This window comes from Rhipicephalus microplus, chromosome 8, assembly GCF_043290135.1.
Source record: "Rhipicephalus microplus isolate Deutch F79 chromosome 8, USDA_Rmic, whole genome shotgun sequence".
In the NCBI taxonomy this organism is placed as follows: Eukaryota; Metazoa; Arthropoda; class Arachnida; order Ixodida; family Ixodidae; genus Rhipicephalus; species Rhipicephalus microplus.
The window spans coordinates 56,429,962-56,452,690 of record NC_134707.1 but is presented as its reverse complement, the minus strand read 5'-3'; the positions used below and the strand labels follow the sequence as shown (position 1 = coordinate 56,452,690).

The following is a 22,729-nucleotide window of genomic DNA, read 5'->3' as shown; positions in this document are numbered from 1 at the left end:
TTGATTCTCTTATAACGTGAATCGTTACGCTTATGCCTGTGGTTTCCGTTTATGAATAGAAGGTAGCTGTAGGAATCGTATAATCCTCTCTAAATTAGGCTTTATCAATTCGATTACCTGACTTTACCCCTATTTACCGAGCTGAGCTACTGGAAATAGTCCTAGCATCGCGTAAATTGTCCCAGGGTCTGTCAGTGATTGTTATTGCAGACTGCCTCTCTCTGTGCTGCCTTAAGCGCGGCTAATTTATCGCGTACGTTAGATACATTCTACTCACTCATTCCTGGACACATGCCACTCGTTCGACTAATGTGTGTGCTAGGCCATAGTGGATTAGCTCTCAATGAACATGCAGATGCACTAGCAATATTATCACATGATTATTCTAGTTTTCTTCATTTGTCTACGCCGGAGTCACAGCAGCACGTTTTCAAAAGCGTACAATGGCCAATGCCTTGAAAAAAATTGTCGTTGTTTTTATCAGATTTTTGTCAGCTAAAGTTTCTTCGGAAGAGCAGGTGGTGTTCGTCTAGAAAGGAAGAAATAGCAATTACAAGGCTACGTTGTCCAGCCCCTTCACTGAACTTTTGCTTTCACAGGTCATGATTGATTTGTGGGGTTTAACGTCCCAAAACCACCATATGATTATGAGAGACGCCATAGTGGAGGGCTCCGGAAATTTCGACCACCTGGGGTTCTTTAACGTGCAGCCAAATCTGAGCACACGGGCCTACAACATTTCCGCCTCCATCGGAAACGCAGCCGCCGCAGCCGGGAATCGAACCCGCGACCTGCGGGTCAGCAGCCCAGTACCTTATCCACTAGGCCACCGCGGCGGGGCTGCTTTCACAGGTCAGGTCTGGCTGTCACCTTCATGGCGTCACTGTAATGAGATTGAATCCCTGGAACGCTCAATTTTGACTTGCCGAAAATTTTAAATTCAAAGAAAAAAGACTACTAGAATAACACTTACCACCGTCGGATTTAAACTTATCACTTCCGTTGATTGTTTCGTTTGGCACAATCACACATGATTTTCACAGGAGCGTTTTCGACGCTGTGACGAATTTTTTACAAGAGGCTAAAAGAATGGTGGGTTAAGTGTAGCTAAATTTAGTTGTTTTATGTACAGACAGTTTTTGTGTTTTTTACGCTAGTGTTTTAAAGTTCTTTTTTCGAAATCTTACCTCTTCAAATTATTACCTGTGGTTGCTAATGAATTCTTCATTTTCAACCCTTTCCTACAAAAAGTGAGTTAGCTTACTAAGCTAGGTACCCTCCAATGCATGGCCTATCCCCCATAGTGGGTTGCGCAAGAATGTTGAGGAATCAACGAACCAACCTTGGAATGTGTTGGGCGCATTGAACGTCCCACTTGTTGCACAATTTGCGTTGTGAGACGCCTTTTTTTTTTACTTTCTATGACACAAGTTGACATGATTGTTTTTTCACATCGGAAGCTTGGGCACAGTTTTTTTAAGGGGCGCAGCTCCTTATGGTGTGGCTTGTGCGTCCCCCATTGTAGTGCGTAACCACCTGTGGCACATACCCAAAAAAGCATTCCTTAGAAGGTCCGCTGGATGGCGGTACTTGTATGTTATGAATACATGATGAAAAGATGGGAGACGGCGGTACTCGGAGTGTTCGCTAGATAGGCGGATGGACAGATGGACATACAGATGGACCGATGCATGGATGGACAGACAGGGAGGAGGGGACGCGCGGACGGACGGATCCACAGACAGAGGGACGGCCACACGAACAGACGCTCGGACGGACGCACAGACAGACAGACAGACAGACAGACAGACAGACAGACAGACAGACAGACAGACAGACAGACAGACAGACAGACAGACAGACGAGTGAACGGACGGACGGACGGACGCATGAACGGATGGAAGCAAGAACGAGTGGACGAACGGAAGCACGGACGGACTGACGAACGCTTCACCCCACCACTCATCATTCGCTCCGTAGATATGCTGCGATGTTTTTTTTTTTATGCTGTGGTGGATGACTATATGGAGTAACGACCGATCCCTTTGTAATGTGTTAGACCATTAAACGACTCCCTTCTTAGGCAATTTACATTGTATGATGACCGGTTGCTATTTTGCTGTTCTACTACCCTATGTTACGTATGTGTAAATTACGTAACTGCCACGCAGAGGGTCCGGCTCCAAATGCCCTGAGACTGTTTTTTTTTTTCTTCTTTTTTGCATGGTAGTGGTAACGGGTACCGGTGATGGGTGGCGAAGAACTACAGCGAGAAAATCAGTGACCCTATTGCCTCTTTCGATGTAAGATAGTGTGGATCAGCCGCACTTCCCTCAATTTTATAAAACAAGGATGCTAATATTGACCAGTGCATTAGTTTTGCGTTGGCATTCTTCGATAAGGATGGTTCGAGTTCCTGCAAGCTCTTCAGTGGCCAGGCTCCTCTCGCTGATGTCGCGACCATCGTCGTGATGTCGCGGCCATCCTCAACTCCCATCACACTACAACTATAGCGGCCGCTATTCCTAACCACATCTTTCACATAGGGCAATGGAATCCTGCAGACTGTGACCTGAACAGTACCGCAAAACAAAACAAAAATTTCAACTACACAACGCTATTATAAGAAAGATTTCTGTGCACCTCCAAAACACCGCATCTTCTTGTCGTGCTTCAGAAAAAAACCTACTCGCGTTGCCCCACGGAAAGTTATTCACGAAGTTTGTGACCGCAGAGTGCTATGATATGGCCCTGATCTTTGCCTCATCTATGACCATCACCTTTGGAAATTTCACCTTATGCGACATAATTGCTAAAAATTGCTTAATATAAAGACAAGCATCGATGGGGTCGCCGTTAGGCATCATCTATCATCGTCGATGTGGCTGCTACTGTGCATCGAGAAAGTACACAGAATTGATTCTACAGGCACCCTTAACTTCAACACTGCCTTCTCGCGTTTCTGACACCTGCAAATGCGCAGCTTTCTGCGTAACAGGCCTCGTCAGGGACGTTATTGCCGACCACACGACATAGAGTGTTCGATTCATTGGCGATTCCAGCGCTCATTTCCCGCAAGAATAAAGTTGGTCTGCTTGTCTTTGACACCCTGTTTGCGTTAATGGCATTAAGGGCAGGCTTTCGCAATCAAGGAAGTAAGCACGAGACGCTGAACCTCAGCCATTCGCATCGCTCGCTCACCTGGGTAGACGGTGTGCGGACGCGCGTCGCATCGGCTCCGCAGATTTTCTATGGTTTTTCGGCGATTTCTGGTTGTTTGAAGTGCATCGGATTCGTGAAAGTACAGCGAACAGTGAACGTCGAATTTCAGCGGTGAGTGGCTGTTTTTCGGTTTTCTGCAAGCTGAAAACTTCGAGGCAGCGACCGTCGCGCCCGGCCAGACGCACCGCCGCATAGCGGCTTCTGCGTCGTGGTCGCGTCTCAAGCGTCGGCGGATGGACGCTCTTCAGGAAACACCGAGGTCTCCTCAGGAGCAGCCACTGGTTCACACAGATGAGGAGTCTGCTACAGAAACCACTCAAATGGACGTTCAGACCTGGTCACCGCAGGGTTCGTCCGAAGAAGTCGACAATGTGTCTGCAGGGGAACGCCACGATGGTGCCGCATGGACGGAGGATGGCTGGCACACGGTTTTGACACGCCGGCAAAAGAAGAACCAGAAGAAAAACCAGAAAAACGCGTCAGAAGCTGTGGAGTGCAACGCCTCGTCAAGCAGCCCACCGAAGCAGGGAAGTCAGGTGAAGCGCCGACGTCGTACGAGAAGTCGCCGTCCGCTCCCGCCCCTGCCAAAGGACGACATAAAGATCATCCTTAGGCCTCACAAAGGCCTCGCCGTAAAAGACATACTCGGCTACGAACTTTCCACCGCTGTAATAGACGCTTGCCACCGACACTTCGACGGTGGTAGCTTCATGCTGCGAGTCCACCCGGGCTCGAATATTATCATCGTATCGACGCCCCACGAGCATGTAGCCAAAGAGCTGCGAGAGATCACGCATCTGAATATCAGGGGACGAGTGCACTCATTCAACTCGTATGTGGCGGATCCTGAGGACGTCCTACGAGGCATAGTCCATGGTATTCCGTCGGGGACTTCTCAAGCAGAACTCATGGCGAATCTCCGTGTGAGAACACAGGGGGTCAAGATTGAGCGGGCACGCATGCTCGGATCTACGAAGACCGCCATCATTACCTTCACGGGCAGCACACTGCCTAGGTGCGTCTATTTCATGGGAGCGGAAGCCATCTGTTATCCCCACAAGCCTACGAGGCAGGCTTGCAAGGTATGCCACTCCACAGGGCATCGAACTGACGTGTGCCCAACGCCCGACGCCAATGTATGCTCCACGTGTGGAACACGTGAACCCGCACAAGGACACGCGTGTACCCCTAAGTGCGTGATATGTGGTGAGGACCATATGACAGGTGACAAAATGTGCAAGAAGAAGCTTAAACACGTTCCGCCTAGGAGGTCCCGAGTGGATCAGCCAAAACGGAGGCACCATCCACGCTGGTTCAGCTCCGAGCGGGACTCGTCAGTGGAATCACGCTCACGTTCAAGATCCAAGTCACGGGCTTCCTCAAAGGGTCGAGCCCAGTCTGCGTCCAGAAAACGACTCAACAAACAGCCGCATCAGCAGCAGCACCAACAGCAGCAACAGCAGCAGCAACAACAACAGCAGCAGCAGCAGCAACAGCAGCAACAGCAACAGCAACAGCAGCAGCAGCAACAGCAGCAGCATCAGCAGCAGAAGAAGACAGCGCTGGTACAAATCTTGACGCCGCCCAAAGAGGGGACGGAGGCAGCCGCCTGCCAGCCAGCAAACACGGTGAGCTGGGCGAGGATTGTGTCTCCATCTGCTCCCTTAATTGAGAATCCCGAATATCAGAAAATGGTTGCCGAGAATAAGCAGCTTGCTTTAGAAAACGAGAAACTTCGATGCCAGATTAAGGAGGAACGCCGGGAGTTCCACAAAATCATATCATCTTTAGAAACCAAACTTGAAGCCAGGCTTAACGCCTTAGAGGCGAACAACAACGCCACTCATGCTATCTCCAGGGCAACCGTAGCCCACTCTTTGGAGGGAGGAACGGCGAAAGTAGACATACCTCAGAGGTTTAGCGAGGAGGCCCACGTTAGCCAGTTACAGATGGGGGAACAGTTGCAGAGCTTGCGGAACTTAATGCGAGAACTCCAATCACAACAGCAACGAGCAGCGTCTGAACTCCGAGAGCAGATGATGCAGCAAATGCATCAAATGTTTTCGGAGTACAGGAAAGAGTTTGCAGCAGAAACGGAACAACAAAGACGATACGTTAATGACTCAGTTGTAGGCATTCAGCGTGCCATCAACAAGCGGGTCAGTGTTACCTCCGCGAGCAGTCCACTACCGAAGGACCGTCGAATCACGGAGAAAGCAGACACCCCCCAATAAAGGCAGTAGTCACCATGGCGCGAACTAATTCCACGCAAAACTCCGACCACCTAGAAATCTGGCAGTGGAATTGTCGCACGTTCCACAAACGAGCGGCGGCATTGCAGAATTACATCCATTCGGCACTAATCCCACCTGATGTAATATGCCTGCAAGAAGTTGGGAACCGTCCCGTCAAATTGCAGGGATATTACACATTATACGATCCAAAATACCCCCGCGTTGCAGCGCTGGTGAGTAACTTCATGACAGTCGCGCTAGACCATTACGATCAGACTGACATTAATCACCAAATTATCGATGTCTTCCCACAAAAACGAGGAAAAGTACGAACGAAAATTTTAAACATATACAGTCCTCCCAAAAACCGGAAAGACGACTTCGGCCCACTCCTAAACGAGGCAGTTCGAGCCGTTGGCACCAGAGATCAATTAGTGGTGGTGGGCGACTTTAATGCTCCGAGCACCGCTTGGGGCTACGTCCGGGATTCACCCAAGGGAGTGTTATTAGAGAACACCACGTCTAAATTAGGTTTTACCCTTATCACTCTGCCAACAGCACCCACCAGGCTTGGTAATAGCATTAGCAGGGACACGTACCCTGATTTGACCTTCACCTTCAACATTAAAAATGCCACGTGGTCAAACCTCGATGAAAACCTTGGTAGTGACCATTATATTCTTAGCACCTCTATAGCATCACCAAAAGTTCGTCGTGTCGCTGGTGACGTTGTGATGACAGACTGGGTGACCTTTCGAAAGCGCCCTCTGCCGGAGCAAACGCCCTGTGATGTCAGTGGGTGGGTTGCTTTCATTCGAGAAACGCATGATGCCACCTCTAAGAAAATAGCGCGCACAGTTGAGGCGCCTGCGATAGACCGGCACCTATTGCACATGTGGGATAGTAGGCGACGCCTGATCAAGAGATGGAAAAAACAACGCCTCAACCGCTGCCTCTACAGGCGAATCGCTGCTCTGTCGGAGGAAGCGAATGAATACGCAACGAAACTTGCCACCGATGGTTGGGTGCAGTTTTGCGGTTCTCTCCGCGGTACACTAGGGACTAGCCAGACGTGGGCGATACTGAGGTCCATGCTGGAGCCGGACAAATCTAAGTCCTCCATGAACCGCATTCTTCAAAGAATAGTACACAGCTACCCCGGCACCGACGGAGAGTTGATCCAGGCGCTTAAAGACCGTTATATCGGTACTGATGTGGTTCCGCCATGTACATTAGAGTACATCGGCAGCGAGAATGCCACATTAGACGCCGCAATCACGAAAGAAGAGGTTTTCGCGGCAGCCCAGGCAGCCAATCGGAACTCTGCGCCGGGGTCGGATGGTATAACAAACGCTATGATAAGAAACCTCAGCACTGAGGTTCTTGAGCAGATAACGCAATTTCTTAACGACCACTGCTGGTCCCAAGGTCACGTTCCTCCGGAGTGGAAGGAAGCCAAAATAATAACTATACCAAAGCCCGGTAAAGCACCATCGCTCGGAGCCCTGCGGCCCATTTCGCTTACTTCGTGCATGGGCAAGCTCTACGAGCGAGTAGTACAGACACGGCTTCAAAATTACATTGAAAAAGAAAATCTGTTTCCCGCTACCATGATTGGTTTTCGCTCCGGACTCTCAACCCAGGATGCCTTCCTCCTTTTAAAAGAAGAGGTCATGAGTTGCGTACCCAGGGGAGGCGAACATTTGGTCTTGGCCCTCGACCTCAAAGGGGCCTTTGATAATGTTTCGCACGAGGCCATTCTCTCTGAACTCAACACAATCGGCTGCGGAAAGCGTACATTTAACTACATTAAATCCTTCCTCTCTGGGCGGACGGCAACTATTGGGATAGGCGACACGAGGTCGGTGCCGTTCTCGATGCCAAATAAAGGCACACCGCAAGGGGCAGTCATCTCCCCCTTGCTCTTTAACATAGCTATGCGCAGACTTGCTCACGAGCTCGAAGCAATCCCGCACCTTGGATATACATTGTATGCGGACGACATCACACTCTGGGCTACGAAGGGTTCACTGGCGCTGAAAGAGCAGACCCTCCAGGCTGCTGCGACAGCTGTGGCAGAGTTCGCAAGAAAAAGTGGGCTGAGCTGTGCGCCTGAAAAATCTGAACTCATAAGAATACACAGTAAGTATTACAAAAGTAACGGTGACATAAACTTACAGGTAGACGGCCATGCCATAGCCGAGGTTACTCAGGCCCGTATACTTGGCTTCTGGGTCCAAAGCAATGGCAAAGCCAGTCACACGATAACCACCTTAAAGACTACGGTTAAACAGATAGCTAGAATGATCCGTCGCATCACTTATCATAAAAAAGGCATGAAAGAAAAGGATACTCTCCGGCTTGTCCAGGCCTTAGTTTTGAGCAGAGTGACGTATGGCCTACCGTACCACTCACTCGACAGAAGTGAGGAGAGCCAGGTGGATGTGCTCATTAGAAGCGCTTTTAAGGCAGCACTTGGTCTACCCACCAGCACACCGACCGAGCGGCTCCTAGCTCTCGGTATACATAACACTTATGCTGAGCTCAGTGCCGCAGTCCTCATGTCTCAGAGGAATCGTCTAAGTGAAACTTCAGCAGGCAGGGCGATACTCACTAGAATAGGAATTTCGCCCCACCCACAGCACATTGATGAGGAGCTGGTCGACGTAGCCCAAGAGGTCCGCAGGCGAATCTCAATCGCACCGGTGCCCAAAAATATGCATCACGACTTTCACGCTGAGCGACGTACTGCGAGGGTAAACTGGCTTCGAAAGCAATTCGGCTCAGCTTCAAATGTCGCGTACGTCGATGCGGCCAGTTTCGATTGGCAGAGACACATAATTACTGTTGTCGACAACAACATGACGCTGCTAACGAGTGCCTCCGTACGCACGACCTCGGCTACAAAGGCGGAGACGATGGCCATAGCCTTAGCCTTAAGGTTTCAGGAGCGTAGAGGGGAGCCATCAGTTATTTTATCCGACTCCCAGGAAGCCTGCCGGCTCTTTTTAAGGGGCCGCCTTCCAGCAATGGGGCTGAGGCTGCTAGGATCCAAACTCACTCACCACCATCGCTTGATCTGGTGCCCGGGACACGCAGGTCTCGAAGGCAATGAAAGGGCGGACGCTCTAGCTCGTGCGTTTTGTAACCGAGCGGAGAATCCATCTCTTTCATTGACCATGCCAATTTTACCTAGGGAGATTCTAGCTCACCAGCGCTTCACGCGTCAAAAATGTGGAACACCTCACAGATCCCTTAATGGGGAAGAGGCCACTGACCTTAGAAAAATTCAAACGGATGTATTTCCGCACCTACTGAAGTTACACGCGATACATCCAACTCTTTACCCGGCTGTATGTCCGTGGTGCGGCGGAAGACCGACTCTCTACCACATATCGTGGGGGTGCGATCGTAAACCAAGCGACATAACCAATTTTCTCGGCGAACCTTTAACACCTAGTATGGAGCAGTGGGAGGCACACCTCGCTAGCTCGGACCCAGGAGTGCAGCTCGCACTACTGGATCAAGTCCGGCGGGCGGCTAAGGCCAGTGGAGCCCTGGACGTAGGGCCCCAACCATAAAGGCTCTAAAACGCCCCTCTCCCTTTCCCCTTCAATAAAGTTTTACTCTCTCTCACCTGGGTATGGCTTTCGCAACTCAGTTGTTGTCGTCACGTGGTACGCTCTGCGTATGGCATCGGTGGAGTGAGAGCACGCGAGCTTTGCTTGTTTCGCACGGGCACTGGAGAAGCCGCCAGCCGCTGCCGTGAAACACGCTGCAGCCACAGGTCGTCGAGGTGTGGTCGATAAGCGGGTATGATGTCAGCCACAATGGCACGTGAATAATGAGTGAGTGAGAACAACTTTATTATGGCACGTGAATAATTTATACGCGCGAACCAGCGTTGGGCAGTATTTATTTCCTGCAGGTGCTCTTTTTTTTTTTCACTTCTGCGTACTAGAGATGTACATACATGGGCGGGGCGTGTGTATATATTAACGGCCTCGTATGCTGCATGTCCTAGGGGAACACCGTTGAAATGCATTGTGCGGAATTATCAACGTAATTAGGTAAATAAAATAGAGATAGATCTGCCGTCTGCGTGTGCGAGGAATGGGGCCATTCGTCACATTTTGGCCCCTTATGAAGCCGTAATAGGCCCTGCCGTGTTTTTACGCCCAACCACCTGCTTTCGCGTCAAGTGGCAAAAAAGTTCATGATTGTTTCTGCTTTCCAGCAAAATTTCAAATGTATGTAACTCACCTACATTAAAAAAAAACTTGGCCACTGAAACTTCATTGACGCGATCACGTTTGCACTAGCGTAAAGACTACTCGACAGCGTAAGGCATCTTGTGGACATTTTTCTTCTCAATCAATTGCAGTGATCTGTTCCGAAAGATTTCTGCCTCCATGATCGGACGCGCTGCCAGTTATCTGAGCACCATTTGGTGTTTCAGCGCCTCCTGGATTGTGGCATCTTTGACCAGGCGATGGTGTCACGTGACGTCAGGTTGTGTGACGCCATAGTGACATCATATAGACTGAACAGATTTTCTCGCAGATGATGTCACAAATCATCAGTGACGCCACGACGACGTCACGTGATGATCTTTTTAACACAAAAGTGTTTTATGCCAGGGTCAACCAAGACTTCAATGGCGTTTTTGCGTCACGGAAATGACGTCAAAAAGCTACGCGTGATCAGAAGATGAATAAAAAAAGCTCCGTCATCGGGAGTTGAACTCTTGGTTTTTAGGCCCGCGACAACAAATGTCAAGCACGCTATTCACAGCACCGCGTTCGCATACTAAGCAAGATTGAAAACTACGTCTTTTTATATGTCTACCACGGTCCTTTCACATGATTCTTGGTAACTTCAGTGATGCATCATGACTGTGTAGTGGCTAAGGTGCTCGTCTGGTCACCCGCAGATCGCGGGATAGAATCCTGCCTGTGGTGCCTGCATTTTTCGATAGAGGTGAAAATGCTGTGGGCCTGTGTGCTCAGATTTGGGTGCACGTTGAAGAACCCTAGGCGGTCGAAATTTCCGGAGCCCTCCAATACGGTGTCTCTCATAATCATATGGTAGTTTTCGGACGTAAAACCCCACATATCGATCAATCAATCAGTCAGTCAGTCAATCATGACTGTGGCATTGACGATTAGTTCCTTAAAGCATTGTTTCTACGCGTTCGTCACATTCGGCACGTTTCGAATAGTAAAAATGCAATTTTTTTCACGCATTAACACGCCACAAGGTGGTAACTTACCCCCAACTACGGCCTCCCTCATAGCATCCATCTATGCCGAAAATAAAGTTGCGACACCCTCAGGTGTCACCTTATTTTAACTAAGCGTTCCACACTTTAAACTAGCGACCACCTTTTCCACACACTGGTGGCCCTTAATCACCCAAAAACACTCGCGTATCTCTGAAAGGGCATCGTTTACACCACTGTGAAGCAGGCGCTGGTGTATGCAGTCGACGATGAGGTATATGCAGCGGTGGTCAGCTGGTAGTAGGATCTGGCACCTCCCGTCTTCTGATGTTTTTACGTTGTTGAGCCGGGTCTTGATCCTTCAAATACCGTCATTGTCCAGGAATGGATGCAGATCATGAATTCGGGACGCCTTAGGTACTGGTTTGTCCTTTAACAATGAGGCGAATTGAATAGAGGGTTGTGTGTGAGAAGTGGCATCTTCAATCATTTCCGCATGCCCTTTCATATCGTATTGGCTGATAGCCTTATGATAGGCTCGCATGGTTTCATTGTTTGATGGCAGTCGCCGGAAGATTCTGTAAAGCCTCGAAAAGGCTACTTCCGGATCATCGGCCATGTCGACAAGAGGAGATTTCAGGAGTAATGAAACTTCATATCGTTCTTTTGAAAGTACAGCTGGGTTGTTAAATTCGCCGGTAACATCTGCGGTGCGCTGATACGTTGGCGTGTCAGACATTCCAATGTCTTCGAGGTGCCGAAATCTTTGTTATTGGAAAGCGACCTCGTCATTTTCATGGGAACCTGTTCGCAGAACACATACTTGGGCGCTTGCTCTCTTACTTGCCCTTCCAACGCAAGGGGCCCTGAAGAGTCCAGCCCATCCTTGTGCTGATGGCGAGTAAGGTGGGATTTTCTCCGTCCTACTTAACTCGTGCTAGACATCAACTTCCAAAGCTGGTCTGATCCAACGAGGAAACTCACACCTGGCTCACACTCTACGCTCGGGTAAACGACGGCGTCGGCCAGATGTTTCCCCGCTTCTGCGAAGGCTTGTATAAGACGACTTTGACTTGGAGCTTCAATCATCTCCTCACAAATAAAGAGCACCGCGATGGCTTCAACGTCGATGGTCATGCTGTCATGCTGACTGCGTAGCATGAATTTGACTATTCTGAACCGCCTTGTTGGAACGCTGGCTCTACCAAACGCGCTGATGGCAAGTTTGGTCTCGGCAAGAGCCGGTAGGTTTAGCTTGGAAGCGGCTCTCTCAGTAGTGAATGTTCACTGCTTCTATCATCCAGAACTCCGCGTACATAACGACAATGTGACGAAGTCGTCACCCAAGCTCGAAAGGTCTGGAGTAGAATGTCATTGATGGGTCGGAAAGCTGAAAATTTCTGAGTAGACACTTGCATCGTAGCGATCGGCTCATTCTGAAAATTAGTTGACGATATTTCCAAGCTACGAGCATTGCACATCGAGGAGGCGTATCGGTGTTGACATGCCTTGCAGTGCGCTCTCCGTCGGCAATCACGGAGAAGATGTCCCTTTGTGGTGCACCAGAAACATCGACCATCTGTCACAAGTTTGTTGCGTTTCTCGGCAAGAGTGACGTCACTCGTGCAGTCCTTTGTCTTGTGATCGGTAGCGCAGCAGCAAAAGCAGGACGAGAGGGAAGATAGTGTCTTGGTCTGAAAAACCGACGCGGCAGGAGTCCCAGACGGCTTCTTGAATGATCTGTTAAATACTGGAACACTGCTGCCCCATGTCTCTGGTAAAGTGCTAACTTATCAACTACTTTCTCGGCATTCAACTTCGATGCGGAGAAACTTCATCAATTGCTCCAGTTCCCGATCAGGTGAAGCCTGGTTCGTTTCCGTCGCGTTCTTCATACTTTCCTTTTTGAAGTATTCTACGATAAAATCAGCTGGTATGACTTTGAGCAGAACTTTATTCAGCATAGCCACGTAATATGACTCCGTGATTCCAAGACAATGCAGTCCCCTCCTGTTTAGTTGCACTGAGTCAAAAAGCTTGCGCAGAGCAGGGACATCACTCGCTAGAGTTTCACTGGTTTGAGCGTACGCAAATTCTCTAGGTATACTTCTGCTAAATGATTTTCTGGTTTCCAAACCGACGCTTCAAAATTTCTGGCGCATCATCATAACAAGAATCTGTCACCCGAATACCTGCGACGGCTGGAGCTGCAGGTCCATCCAGAAATGAGACCAAGTAGTGAAACCAGTCTGTGTTGAAAGCCTCGGGTTCTCGTGCACGGAGTGCAAGAACACATCCCAAAAAAGTTGCCACTTGGTCACGGTCGCGTCGAAACGAAGAAGCTCCAACTTGGGAAGAAGTGCTCCAAACTCACGTTGTGGAAGTCGTTCATGTCTGCTCGGTGCACACTCATAGGACCTTGCGCCCATGACTGAAGTTGTAGACGACGCCGGTGTAGCAGAAGGCTTCTTAACGTCAATGTGGTGCTCGAGTAACGCCAGAGTACTGTTTGCGGCGTCGTCGTATTGCATGACCACCTCACAGCCGTCTGCCGCCAGGTCGTCAGTCATCAGGGCTTAAACATCGCTGTTCAAGGCTTTAAGTTCCACGTTGCCGGCGTGTAGGTGGCCTTGCAAATTTCGAAGTCCGGAAAGCTCAAACTGATTGGACTGGAGCAGCTGGTTGACCTCGTTGATGATTCTCGTGTTCATCATTCGCCGCGAGGCTTGCTTGTTCTTCATTCCCTCCGTGTCAATCTAGCTCGAAGCACAGCTCACCCACACCCGGAATGAAAGTCTCGGGTCGTTGTTGGCTCGATTCCCAGGTCATCGGCACCAAAATCAATGTAGGATAACCACGCTTCGTCGTTTAAAGGCGCCAAATGAAATAGACGTAAATCCTAGCATCCATGGTAAAAGAGCCTGTTGTTGTTGTTGTTGTTGTTTCCCTGTAGAAATGGCTCGTACCCAAAGAAGGGGATTGGCCGATTTTAAGGTGAATTTGCCCTAAACTTTCAGCATTGTGTCATTCCTACAATTTTTTTTGTAACTTAATTTTGATTTGAAATACCGATATCAAGTTTGCAGAAAAAAAAATAAGAAAAATTTTGAGACAGCAATTTAGCAAGAAAATCGTTTAGTCGCAGTGATGTATTCTTGAACGGCGAATAAAACATCCCTGTGGCTGAAACCCAGTGTAGAGGCTCCAAATGAAAGAAGATCAGGCTGTGATAGTTGCAAGCCCAGTCTTTGAAGAGGTGGTGCTAGTATGCTTTGCCTGAATAAATCGAAACGGCGACAATGTAATAAAAAATGACTGATCGTTTCCTCTTGATTACAGTAAATGCACATAGGGGAATTCAATATGCCTGATCTATGCAAGTAAAAATTGAGGGAGGTAACGCGGCAACGAAATTTCGTGATGACAACTTCCATCATCCTTGATTTAGTCAGTTCACTGCGCCAGGGAAATAACAAGTGTTTGTACTCTGGAGAAGCCGTCAGTGCAGGGTCAGATAAATTTTGCCTGATTTTAAGTGTGCGAAATCGTGCCACCGTAATGTATACTGTATGAGGGAAAATAGGAATAATTGGTGTCGAAAAGGATGCCTTCGCAAGAGAATCAGCTATTTCGTTTAACAACAAACCTTTGTGTCCTGGTGTCCAGATTAAATGAATACTTCGGAGATGACAGGGGATCAACGATTTAAAAAGTTTCACTATAGGTGAGTGACCAGATGCGGACAGAGAAGAGCACACTGATAATGAATCAGTTATGACTGCTACAACTGGAATGAAAATATTTACCTTTCGCAAAGCTAACATTATTGCCATGAATTCAGCCAGAAAGACAGGAAGAAAGTCCGGTAAGCGAAGTGAAAATGACCAATCAAGTACGGGGCAATATATTCCAACGCCTGATTTTTCATGTGATTGAGATGCGTCCGTTGCTATAATGACATTTGTTGGCAGAGTACTTAAATGGTCCTGCAACAAACCATTTAAAATGCCTGTAGGTAATAGCTTTGCGTGAGTTGGGAAGATATCATGGTAAACAATTTCTGGAGAATTTTGTTGCTCAGTTAAAGGAATCAGGTCACGAACGTGTACATTAAGGGGCTCAAGTAACGATTGAACAAATACTATTTGTGGTTTGGTAAATCTGGGCCAATGCATCGAGAAGAATAGGTCAGGATTGTAAATAAAAATAATTTGTTCAGGGTTAAACGGTGCTTCATATAGTCGTAAAAAGGTCTGCACAGTAAGAATGTTAAAGCGACATAATAAGGTTGGTATTCGTGCTTCAAGGTATAGCACTGCATTTGCAGTATACTTTGGAAGTCCTAAGCAGAGCCGTAAAGCCTCTCTTTCCAACAGAACGAGCGGCCGAAGTTTGTAGGCTGGCGCACCAGAAAAAAGAATGCAGCCAAACTCCAACACAGGTCGGACATACATTTTATATATAATCAAAAGTGCCTTTCTTCTCATACCTGATCTGCAATTGCTCAACCTCCGCAATACCCCCATCGCGCGTACTGCTTTTGTCGCGATGTATTCAATGTGAGGGCGCCAATTTAGACGCTCATTATACATAACTCCAAGATATTTCAATGATTGTACTTGTGGGATATCTTGAAGCTTGTAATTAATAGATATGTGCACGGGATCTTTGATTGGAAAAACGAGAATAGCACATTTACCGGTATTGAGGTTCAACATCAATCCATCCAACCAATGTTCTATTTTATTAAGATATGTTTGCAAGATAGTGTAGAGACAGTGGAAGTCATGTGCCATAGCAAAGAAAGCAATGTCATCGGCATAAACATAGGTTTTCGCTTCTGGATGAACGGGAATGGTACTAAGCAATATGTTGAATAAAACCGGGGAAAGTACTGACCCCTGAGGTACACCTCGGGTTTGCTTGTGCTTACAGGAAGAGAAACCGCCTTGATAACAATAGAATTCTCTTCTACTTAAAAATTCCGTCACCCATGCTACTATATAAGGTGGAAGTCCATGACTCCATAACTGATTAGTCAAGATAGAATACTCTACACTATCATATGCTTTACATATGTCTAACGTTACTAAAGGCGCAAAGTGCTTTTTGTGACGGGCAATATGAATACGACTTTCCAGATCTACATGTGCATGCCATATGAAATATCCAGATCTAAAGCCAATTTGGGAAGAACTCAACAGTTGTTTCTCGTTAATAAACCTAATTATACGACCATGAAGTACCCTTTCAATAAGTTTTACTACATTAGATGTTAAGGCTATCGGTCGTATGTTGTCTAAATTATAGCCTGCCCCCTGTTTCTTAAGCAATGGTATAATTTTCGCAATCTTCCATTCAGAAGGGATTCATGCTCTTCTAAGGGAATAATTGACGAGACCTAACAAATCATTCGGATATTCCCTGTGAAGTATTTTTAGCATTGTATTTGTTATTCCATCGGGGCCTGGTGCTGCATTTGGCAATCTTTCCATAGCCTGATTTAATTCGGAAGTCGATATTTCTGTGTAGTCATAGATGGTTGTTGTGTAAGCCGAATTAGGAAGATGCGTTGAGAACCTGTTTTCTAATTCTTTAGCCAACTGATTCAATGATTCCTGTAGCTCCTGTGAGGTGTAAACTACTGAGTCAACGTTTCCTGGTATAGGGGTCTTCTTCCTACCACGAAGGAAGTTGAATAAAGCACGTTTGTTATTTGATTTAGACAGGTACTCGAAATGTTCTTGGTCATATTGCTCTTTCGCTCGCGATACAGTGCGTTTAAATGTTGCCGCAATGAACTGATAATCCTTCCAATTTTTTGGACTCTGATTACATATAAGTCTTTTCCATGCGGCTTTTCTTCTTCTATAATCTCGTGTGCACTCATCATTCCACCATCTACTAGGTTGGGCACTTTTGGATGACGACGAAGCAATTACAAATTCTGAAGTGTTCTTGGAGATTTTTAAAGCAGAACAGAGATTTCTGCCGAGGACTTCATTTTGACCACTGGACACTGCCCTAATGTTGGAACGCAAGCAGTCTTTAAATTTTTTGTAATTGATCAATGTTTTCTTTGTCCTTTCAATAGATTTCACAGCACATGAGATTTCAAAGTATACAGGAAGATGGTCACTGTTTGAAGAGAAATCAATTGTTTTCCAAGACTTTATTGAAACACTTGGGCTGCAAAACGTGAGATCTAATACCGATCGTGTCCGTCCGCGAATAAAAGTAGGCTGTCTATCATTTAGGCAGGTAAGATTTTTATTAATCATCCAATCCCACAGAAGAGTACCAGAATGGTGTGTTCGAAATCCCCATGAAACATGATGTGAGTTGAAATCACCAGTCAGAAGGAAATCATTCTTGCAATTAGCTAAGGCAGTATCTAATTGTTGAGTATTATGCAAACCCGTTGGAAAATATGCGTTTATAAGTGAAAAAGGGTGGTGCCCGGGCAGACAGAGGTCTATTGCCAAAATTTCACAGTCTGTGGGCATAAGCTGAAAAGCTATGCTCGCTGTGCGGCAAAATTTATTCGAGACTAGTATAATTAGACCACCTCCTAGTGATGGACGGTCTAACCGAAATGCTCTAAAATTGTTTAAATGATAATTCTTAACAGGGTTAAGCCAGGTTTCTTTTAATAAGATTATATCCGGATATAACTGATTAATTAAGCAAAGTAAGTCAGTAGAAGCAGAAATCAAAGACCTACAATTCCACTGTAGTACTTTCAAGGTATCTATGTTGACGAGCGAAACACTTCAGCAACGGCAGCTTCTAAAATACTCTCCTTAAAAAGTGCACTGGCATTTTCGCTGCCCTTTTTGGGTTTTGTGTTTGGGCAAGGAGATTTTAATGGAGATCCAGTGCGCTTCTGACGCCTGAAATCTTGGCATACGTCCATTTCATTCTGATCCTCCACGTGGGTCGAAGTAGAAGGTACGGACGAAATTGGGGTTTTCTCCTCGCGGGATTGTCGCTGTGGGGCTAAATTCGGTATAACTTCCACTGCACAAGGTGCCGACTTGGCCATCGGTACTGCTATCGCAGAAGCCAGCTGTGTCATCTGTGAGCAAAACACTTGAGAGATGCACTCACTCACGCTCGTAACTATGTGTTCCAGCGCTTTCGACATCGCCTTTTCTACTGCAGCCTCAATAAGATTAAGAATCTTCGTCTCACTTAGTTGTTCGTGCCTCGACGCGGCTCCGGCATATCCAAAGGCTCTATCCTTCACAACTGTTATTGCTTCTCGCCGCGAGCAACGACGTCTGTCCATGATTTCTAGAAGTTGCGTTTCATTAGACCTTGCGGTGCAGTTCAGATAATCGGCCGCGTGATTTCCCGCACAGAGGCAGCACTTTTCGATTTCGGCGATGCACTCCTTCGATGGGTGGGTATCGCCACAGATGCGGCAACGTGAATTTGATTTACAGCCCCCTGCACTGTGACCAAAACGCCAACAGTTTTGACATTGGAGAGGACGAGAAGCGAGACGTTCGACTCTGAAAATGAGCGGCCATATTTTCAACTCGGATGGACAGGAAGTGCCGGCAAAGGTAGCAATAACCGACTCAGTGGGGACTTTCTCACCGTTAACTAATCGGTTGCAGCCTGTTATTTGTTTGATTGTTTGTTTGTTTCCCTAAACTCGTGGTTCACACCCACTCGGGGGGATCGGCCAAGAAAGCGTAGGGCATTTTTTTCTTTGAGCATTATAACTATGTGTTAAAATGAATTTGTATTATGATATGACTAATGTAAGAAAAATCACATGAAAAACAGCGAACGAAGAAAATGGAAAGGTCAGTTTGGGAAATATTGAGATTTCAGGTGTTGTGATTATCACTCAGCTGCGTTTACTTTACTTCACCATTTAGAATTTCTTTTTATTTCCTTGGCGCTTTCTTCTTCGTCGTCGTTCTCAATCCTTCGATGCGCGCGCTATTCGCGTGGGAGATTCAAACGATTCGCAACGCGCCCCGCGAATAATCGCGGTCAGCCGAAGTGAAGACACGACGAGTGTCGCTTTTCTCTCTGGTCGGGCCGACCGCAGGCATTAACCCTACGCCTATTACAGACACACACGTACCCAAACATTGCCACGCTTCACGTTTCTATTCCCGATGCATACCCCAGCGACACATGCCCATCATGTGGACACACAGCGACACTCGCACACATGCTGTGGGAGTGTAGAACAACTCCTCCCGACTCTACCTCAAGCAAGTGGGAGAGGTCCCTCAGAAGCTCACTTCTAGCCGACCAGCAATGGGCCGTCCAGCAGGCCCACGAAGCAGCTGCCAAGTACTCCCTGTCGGTTCCTACGTGGGAGACGCCCGCTACGCGCTAAGCGCATCCTGCAGGACTGAAATAAAGTTTTTTCATTCCATTCCATTCTGGTCGGGCAGGGCTGTCGCGCTCCTCTGGCTGTCACGTCGCTTTCTCTTATTCCGCTCTCACCCATTAACTACTAGAGCTACCGCAAGCATCTAGTACCTCGAACATTTGTTCAATCATTTATGATGGACTTTAGTCACTGGGACCGACATGCATGACTAAGTGTTTACGTGGATGCATTCACGTTAAGCGATGTTACAGCTGTCACACCAATCGACACGCACGCTCTCTTACATCAATGTGCAGTAGACATTGAACTACTTCTGTGAGCACATGATTTACTATCGCGTTACGCCAGTTCCTATTACGGAAGGATCAAACTTTCCTTGTTGTTGTTGTTGTTGTTGTTGTTGTTGTTGTTGTTGTTGTTGTTGTTGTTGTTGTTGTTGTTGTTGTTGTTGTTGTTGTTGTTGTTGTTGTTGTTGTTGTTGTTGTTGTTGTTGTTGTTGTTGTTGTTGTTTTGCGCCCTGTCGTGTTGCCGCCGGTGATCGCTTTCCCCCAGGGATGATGCATCGAGCACTTTGGCCGCAATAACGGTGATCTAAATAATAAGTGTCCTTTTTGCCCGGTTGCGCAATGTAAAGTCAGGAAGGAGGTATTTCGGAGAAGTACAGCAGAGTCTACAGGCACTTTAATTGCACGACTTCCCACATTATAACACGATGAATCGACACACTGAAATTAAGGCTCGTGACAGGAGCACCCAATGGCTTCTTGCCTCAATCTTGAGCAGCGCTAAATCAAGGCGCACCTGTGACCGTCTTCCAAGCGCATTCGGGAACCCGATGGGCATTGGAATGTCGATGAGAATTCTTCCATGTTCATCATTGGCACGTTGACTCTGAAAAAGATGGGAGTTCAGTAAAGCATTACGTGACCAGCCGCGGTGGTCTTGTGGCTAAGGCACTCGGCTGCTGACCCGCAGGTCGCGGGATCGAATCCCGGTCGCGGTGGCTGCATTCTCGACGAAGTAAAAGTGCTTGAGGCTGGTGTGCTTACATTTTGGGTTTTCGTTAAAGAACCTCGGAGGGTCGAAATTTCCGGGGCCCTCTACTACAGTGTTCCTCATAGTCATATAGTGGTTTTAGGGCGTTAAACCCTAAATATTATAATATTATTTAGAGTATTGCGTGAACCATAGTATGAAGATGCAGTAAGTCACTGAAAACTAGTAGTGAGTTAGTCATTTTCGGGCTTATTTTCTGGTCACAAGTAAACGTACATATTTCCTGAACAATTTTCGATCTGCTCTCAAGCGTTAAAGTACCTTAAGTTGTCGACCATGTCGCTCATCAAAAAAAGCGAGTACCAGCTTCCTTACAAAGAAATTAGTTGCATCTCGATGTTGTCTTTACATTTAATGGCGGAGTCTGCATGCCACCAAAAGCAGGAGCGAGAACGAGCCTGACACAGCGGTTGCTGATTGATCATTGCGCAACAGGCAACGTTGTCGTTTTAGTGTTGCACCATGGCTTCAGCATATCCTACAGTGCCACATTTCGTGAACCAACTTCAACATGAAATATAGATATCCCTAAAGTGTATCACCAATCTGCATGTTTTGCTATTGTGACAAAGTGCACGTTTAAACAGAGCGAGGTGCAGGTAGATGAATTCAGTCTCAAAGGAATTTTATGAGTTTTTATTCGTTTATTTAGAAATACTGCCAATCTCAAACAAGCTCAAGGCAGGAAAGGGGAGGGGTACGGCAGAATACTTAAAAATAGTAAACGAATGACATTACGTTGTACGATAATGCGCTAAAATGCTTCAATGCAAGCACAAGTTAACTGAAGATTACACAATATAAGGGTCCTTCCACTTGAAATAAGAGTAGCAAAAAGGAAAAAAAACGTACATAAAAATTAATAAATCCGGAATAGCATAACCCGACCGCGTTGTGTAAGTACGGTTTCCTCGATTGTCGTGTCGATTATATTCAGTAGCGAATTCAGTTCTTCGTGAATACAAGGCGTTCAGAAACAGAAAACCGAGTGTTCCATTTCTGCAGCCCGTGGTTCAATGTGCAGCTATTTGCGTGCACAGGGAAGTTTTCTCTCTGCTTTTGTAATGAAGGAAATGGTCTGTCTCGGTCATCGTCATACCGTGCGTATACGGTGCCGGGCTGCTCAGGCGAAGGTCGCCGGTTCAAACCCGGCAGAGGAGGTCGCGCTTCGACGGAGGCGACATGATAAAGTTCAGTGGACTATGCAACGCTTGCGCCTAACGGGCAAAATTTCTGGATCCCTTCACTGCGGTGTGCCTCTTAACCATGCCCCTGTTTCCATTTATTATTATTATTATTATTATTATTATTATTATTATTATTATTATTATTATTATTATTATTATTATTATTATTTATTACAGCGAACCTTTATATAGTGCACCTGCTTGATCTTGCAGCGCCCATTCGTGTTCATTCACGAACAGAGAAACACCAACGTAACCTCCTCCTACAATTGATGACATCACGACGTCACGGATCACTAGATTTGTGACGTCATCATAGCGAGAGAAACCACGACTTCGCCGATTGTCGTCGTGGATCGCTTAAAGGAGCACTAAGTGAGGTACCGACAGCTTCAGCGGTGGATTGTGCCTTCCGTGTGTGTATCCCTATACACGGCAGTCCTGTCTAAGCGCTGCGCTTGATCGGTCGTGCGTGGTAAGGATGAGTCAACAGCGCATGGCGAGAAATTTTGGGTAACAACGACTTATAAGGATTGCCGACGACAGCGAACAAAGGTGGCCGCAGGGTTCTCCTTCGAAAAATGGGGGCAGAGGGAGGGGGGGGAGGTTTGTTGCAGCACCCCCTCCCTAACATGTTAATGCATGGAGTTAGCTTCGCTCCCCTCCTCCTCCCGAGACACGTCCCCCCCTTATCCTCCTGTTATGTTTATGTAAGTGGCTGACTTTGCGTCCCCCCCACCCCCCTGAGCAGGCCTCTATGATAGAAGAGACAAAAGTGCGCCCATCATCTCAGTCGGTCACCCTCCTTCACGGAGGGAAATGACCGCTATACCTTTATTATTCGCCCTTCGAAAGATGTAGTTTTAGAAAGATGGGTGCATCCTCTCATTTTTTTTATTTGCCAACGCAATTCGTTTTTTCTTGTTATGTGAAAAAACATCCGTTATACATTACAACCAGTTCCTATTCGTAATCTTTCCGAAACTTTCTGATGAGGTGGTGGGTATGTACGCGATGACACTACAAATAAAGATATACCGACCTGCATAACTTACCTATATCGATTTAGAAATGGTTCACTCGTAACTCCTGTTTCCTTATTTCCTTCGGAACTTTCATGTGCGCACAACAGCTGTCAACGCAAAGAAAAAAACTTACACAAGAATATGGTAATGATCCGCACATCAAAGTATTCGTACGATTTTCCGGCTACTTTTCAGCATCACTAATTTAGCATTACTATAATTACACTTATCGAGGCTCAGCCATGGCTGAGTCTTCGCACCATATTAAAATTCAATTGATCTCATGTTACGAAACTGGCATGGGCTAAACTATAACACAGTTCAGCGCAGAAATGGAAATGTTTTGTTCATTTCATTTATATTACCCTCAACCACACGCCACTTTACTAATAGGAGTGGGATACCTAAAATAACAAGTTACA

General features: G+C 46.9%; 1 protein-coding gene and 1 non-coding gene across 2 annotated transcripts in view; both read right to left on the bottom strand.

The window, feature by feature from the left end:
• Window positions 1–763: 763 nt before the first annotated feature.
• Window positions 764–836, bottom strand: TRNAS-GCU (transfer RNA serine (anticodon GCU)). Its single transcript has one exon. It is a non-coding gene; the product is annotated as a tRNA-Ser (tRNA).
• Window positions 837–19,698: 18,862 nt separating this feature from the next.
• The window catches only part of LOC119165445 (endothelin-converting enzyme homolog), a 38,793-nt gene continuing 35,762 nt past the window's right edge, over window positions 19,699–22,729 (bottom strand). The window contains exons 18-19 of the mRNA XM_075870522.1: window positions 22,338–22,414; window positions 19,699–19,930 (exon numbers count right to left, since the gene is read on the bottom strand). Coding sequence (XP_075726637.1) covers window positions 19,825–19,930; window positions 22,338–22,414 — 183 coding nt within the window. The 3' untranslated portion in view covers window positions 19,699–19,824. The remainder of the gene's footprint in view (window positions 19,931–22,337; window positions 22,415–22,729) is intronic.